The sequence below is a fragment of the Cyprinodon variegatus genome, unplaced genomic scaffold, assembly GCF_000732505.1.
Source record: "Cyprinodon variegatus isolate N-32 unplaced genomic scaffold, C_variegatus-1.0 Scaffold284, whole genome shotgun sequence".
Taxonomy (NCBI): Eukaryota; Metazoa; Chordata; class Actinopteri; order Cyprinodontiformes; family Cyprinodontidae; genus Cyprinodon; species Cyprinodon variegatus.
This window is the reverse complement of record NW_015150737.1, coordinates 814,363-818,038: the sequence shown is the minus strand read 5'-3', so window position 1 is coordinate 818,038 and position 3,676 is coordinate 814,363. Positions and strand designations below refer to the sequence as shown.

Genomic DNA, 3,676 nt, shown 5'->3' with positions numbered 1-3,676 from the left:
TAATAGTGTTACACCGATTCCATAGGGCAATTTTAGAGCCAAAAGTTTATTCAACTATTGTCACCCAATACAGTTAGGGAATAATAAGTTCTACTGGATTCACTTTGTTTTAGTCTTTTTCCTGCTTCACAAAGGTAGGCAGCAGCTGGATAAAGCCATGACGGCAATTATTTTCCATCCAAGTAGTATGCAGTTCTTCATATATACACACACACATCAATTTCAAACAGATGGTATCGGCCAATACTGCACAGCCAGGTATCGGTATCAGGGTCAAAAAATGGCATCGGCACAACACTAGATATTAATAATAATTACAATAAAATCAATGCCTTACTTTGTAGCTGAGTTCACTGTGGAAAAATAACATCTTTTAGGAAAATGTAAAGGATCAGAAGAAAATATCTGATATCCAATGGTCATGCTCCCAGCGAAATATTTCCCTTTCTTTGAATTTTAAAATTACATAAGAGAAACGGGGTTTGCAGCAAGGCATGTAATCAGTGGGGGAAAGGGAAGCTACCCGAGGTGAGGTTGACATGGAAACAGCTGGATAACCGCGGTGACCTTCCATCAATGACTTGGTGCAATGATATTGTCTTACTAATGTCAGTCCAAATAAACCAAAAGCCACATACATCCCAGGCCTCTCACGTTGTGTTGCATTTAAAGACTCTTCTTGAGTTGCTTCTCTTACAGCTGAAAAAAAACCAAAACACAAAAACAATAATAAATAACTTTTTTTTTTGTGCTGTTTTTAACAAACCCACACAGGTTATTTTCACTATTTAGTGTTTGCCTGTATAGTTTTACCAAAAAAGATTCAGCCTCTGCATTAACGTAGGTATATTGAAAAAATACAAACTATACAGGGTTTTAAAAATAAACAGATTAAGCAAAAACATACCTAAACAAACGTAAAAATATACATAATTACTTTATCTTAGATTTATTTATAAAGACATTTAAAAGTTATTACAATTAGTTTTTAATAAATCTATTTTCTAAATAAAATGAAGATGATTTTCATCATTTTATTTCTACATTTTATATGTATTTTAATAATTTATTGGGACATTTAATTATTTAATAATGTGTTTGTTAATATAATGGTGTATTTAATATTTGAATCAAATAATAAACAAATAATAAAAAAAAAATGTTACATATTGAAAATTATAATAATAAAACCCTGGTAATATTATTGAGATAACAGTAACTAGATTGTTCTTTTATTTCATTTTTTATAGGAAACAGTCTATAATTTATAAATTTGGCCCAACAAGGTGGAGCAGGTGTTCACTATTCCTTATTGCAACATTATATTGCTGTCAATAGATTAAATCAATCAAATCATTGGTCACATGCTTAGTTCCCTGATTCCCACCTTTGACGACAACCTCCAAATTTGTGAAAGTGCTTCTTCCATCAACCCTAATGAANATCAAATCATTGGTCACATGCTTAGTTCCCTGATTCCCACCTTTGACGACAACCTCCAAATTTGTGAAAGTGCTTCTTCCATCAACCCTAATGAAGGATTGATAGCGTCCTGCGTCGCTAAACTTCAGGTCCCTCAGGAGACATCGGATCTGTCCGTCCTCATCTTGCTGTAGATCACACTGGAATCGGCCTCTTAGTGTTTCATCCATGTACGGCTCAGGCTGATATGTGCTGTCATATCGATAAATGCACCTTAGAGGCTCCTTATTGATCAGATCCATGTACATCCTGCTGGAGGAAGAGAAAACTGGAGACGACAATGTCAGCGTGATGTTGGAGTGTTCTTCCGCCTCATAGACGTCCTGAGTGCCGTTTCCATCCATCAGGTGTTTACCTGCAGGAGTCAGAATGTATGGATCAGAGTATGAGGCTCACAGGCTGATAAAGTCCTCAGAAACATCTGATCAGGCTAACTAACAGTAGCTCTGCTCATTGCATTTTAAAGATTGTCACTAACAAGGAGAATAAAATGGATTAAAAGGATAAACTTAAAGAGGATCAACATATTTCATACTCATTAAAACCACATGAACTTTTCCACACGTTTCCCATTTTAACCACAAACATTGACATTATCATCATTTATTTTATTTGATGAAAAAACATGTTGTAAATAGCAGCACATAAAGTGGAACTCTGGGATATTTACATTCAAATAATGATGTAAAAGTTCAGAGCGAGCTGTAATATGACCCTCTTTACTCTGATACATATTAATAAAATCAAACAAACTGATGACCTTCAGAAGGTCATTAGTAGTCTGCTCTTTAATTTAATCTCAGTATAAATCCAGGTAACAGCTCCATAAAGACAGAGGACCACAGCAGTCATGTCAGGGATAAGACTGAGGATAAATTAAAGGAAAAGTTAAATAATGAAGAAATATTTCAAAATCTGAACAGGACCATCATCTGGTAACGGAGAAGTCATTACTTCAATCAGTATTTATTTCCACCAAAATTCAGCTTTTATGAACTATTTAGCAGAAAGTACAGATAGGCAGTACTTCAGTACAATGACTGAGGTAAATGTAAATGGTTACTTTCCACCAATGCTGCAGAATAATACAAAGGAACGCAATCTACCCAACTTTAGAAAAATGTATTCAAAGGTATAGTGGAGGATTTTTGTGATATTTTGAAAAGTAAAGCGATAGTTCAAAATCTAAACNCCTGATTCCCACCTTTGACGACAACCTCCAAATTTGTGAAAGTGCTTCTTCCATCAACCCTAATGAAAGCTTGATAGCGTCCTGCGTCGCTGAACTTCAGGTCTTTCAGGAGACATTGGATCTGTCCGTCCTCATCTCGCTGTAGATCACACTGGAATCGGCCTCTTAGTGTTTCATCCATGTACGGCTCAGGTTGATATGTGCTGTCATACCGATAAATGCACCTTAGAGGCTCCTTATTGATCAGATCCATGTACATCCTGCTGGAGGTAGTGATAACTGGAGACGACAATGTCAGCGTGATGTTGGAGTGTTCTTCCGCCTCATAGACGTCCTGAGTGCCGTTTCCATCCATCAGGGGTTTACCTGCAGGAGTCAGAATGTATGGATTAGAGTATGAGGCTCACAGGCTGATAAAGTCCTCAGAACCATCTGATCAGGCTAACTAACAGTAGCTCTGCTCATTGCATTTTAAAGATTGTCACTAATAAGGAGAATAAATTTGATTAAAAGGTTAAACTTAAAGAGGATCAACATATTTCATACTCATTCAAACCACATGAACTTTTCCACAAGTTTCCCATTTTGACCACAAACGTTAACATTATCATCATTTATTTTATTTGATAAAGCAACATGTTGTAAAGAGCAGCACATAAAGTGGAACTCTGGGATATTTACACCGAAACATTCAAAATATCATGTAAAAGTTCAGTGGGAGCTTTAATATGACGCCCTGAACAGGACCATCATCTGGTAACGGAGAAGTCATTAAATTAGTATTTATTTCCACTGAGTAAATGTAAATTTTTACTTTCCACCAATGCTGCAAGATAATACAAAGGAATGCAATCTACCCAACTTTAGAAAGATTTACCTAAAGGTATAGTGGAGGATTTTTGTGAATTTTTGAAAAGTAAAGCGATAGTTCAAAATCTAAACATGACCTTCATCTGGTAATGTAGAGGGTATTACTTAGATCAGTATTTATTTCCACTCAGT

General features: G+C 35.7%; 1 protein-coding gene across 1 annotated transcript; it reads right to left on the bottom strand.

Annotated features, from left to right (window-relative positions):
* Positions 1-337: 337 nt before the first annotated feature.
* Positions 338-1,905, bottom strand: LOC107090178. Its single transcript, XM_015383421.1, has 2 exons — positions 1,484-1,905; positions 338-699 (listed from the first exon to the last, which is right to left on the bottom strand). Exons 1-2 carry the CDS (start codon positions 1,824-1,826, stop codon positions 392-394), a joined length of 651 nt encoding a protein of 216 aa, XP_015238907.1. The 5' UTR covers positions 1,827-1,905; the 3' UTR covers positions 338-391.
* Between the last annotated feature and the right edge of the window lie 1,771 nt (positions 1,906-3,676).

Bases quoted from the DNA above. Each gene is read 5' to 3' on its own strand.
- LOC107090178 (XM_015383421.1), bottom strand. From the start codon at position 1,826: ATGGATGGAAACGGCACTCAGGACGTCTATGAGGCGGAAGAACACTCC. The intron at 700-1,483 runs GTGGGAATCAGG...GTTTTTTTTCAG, and splicing joins TTTGGAGGTTGTCGTCAAAG to CTGTAAGAGAAGCAACTCAA.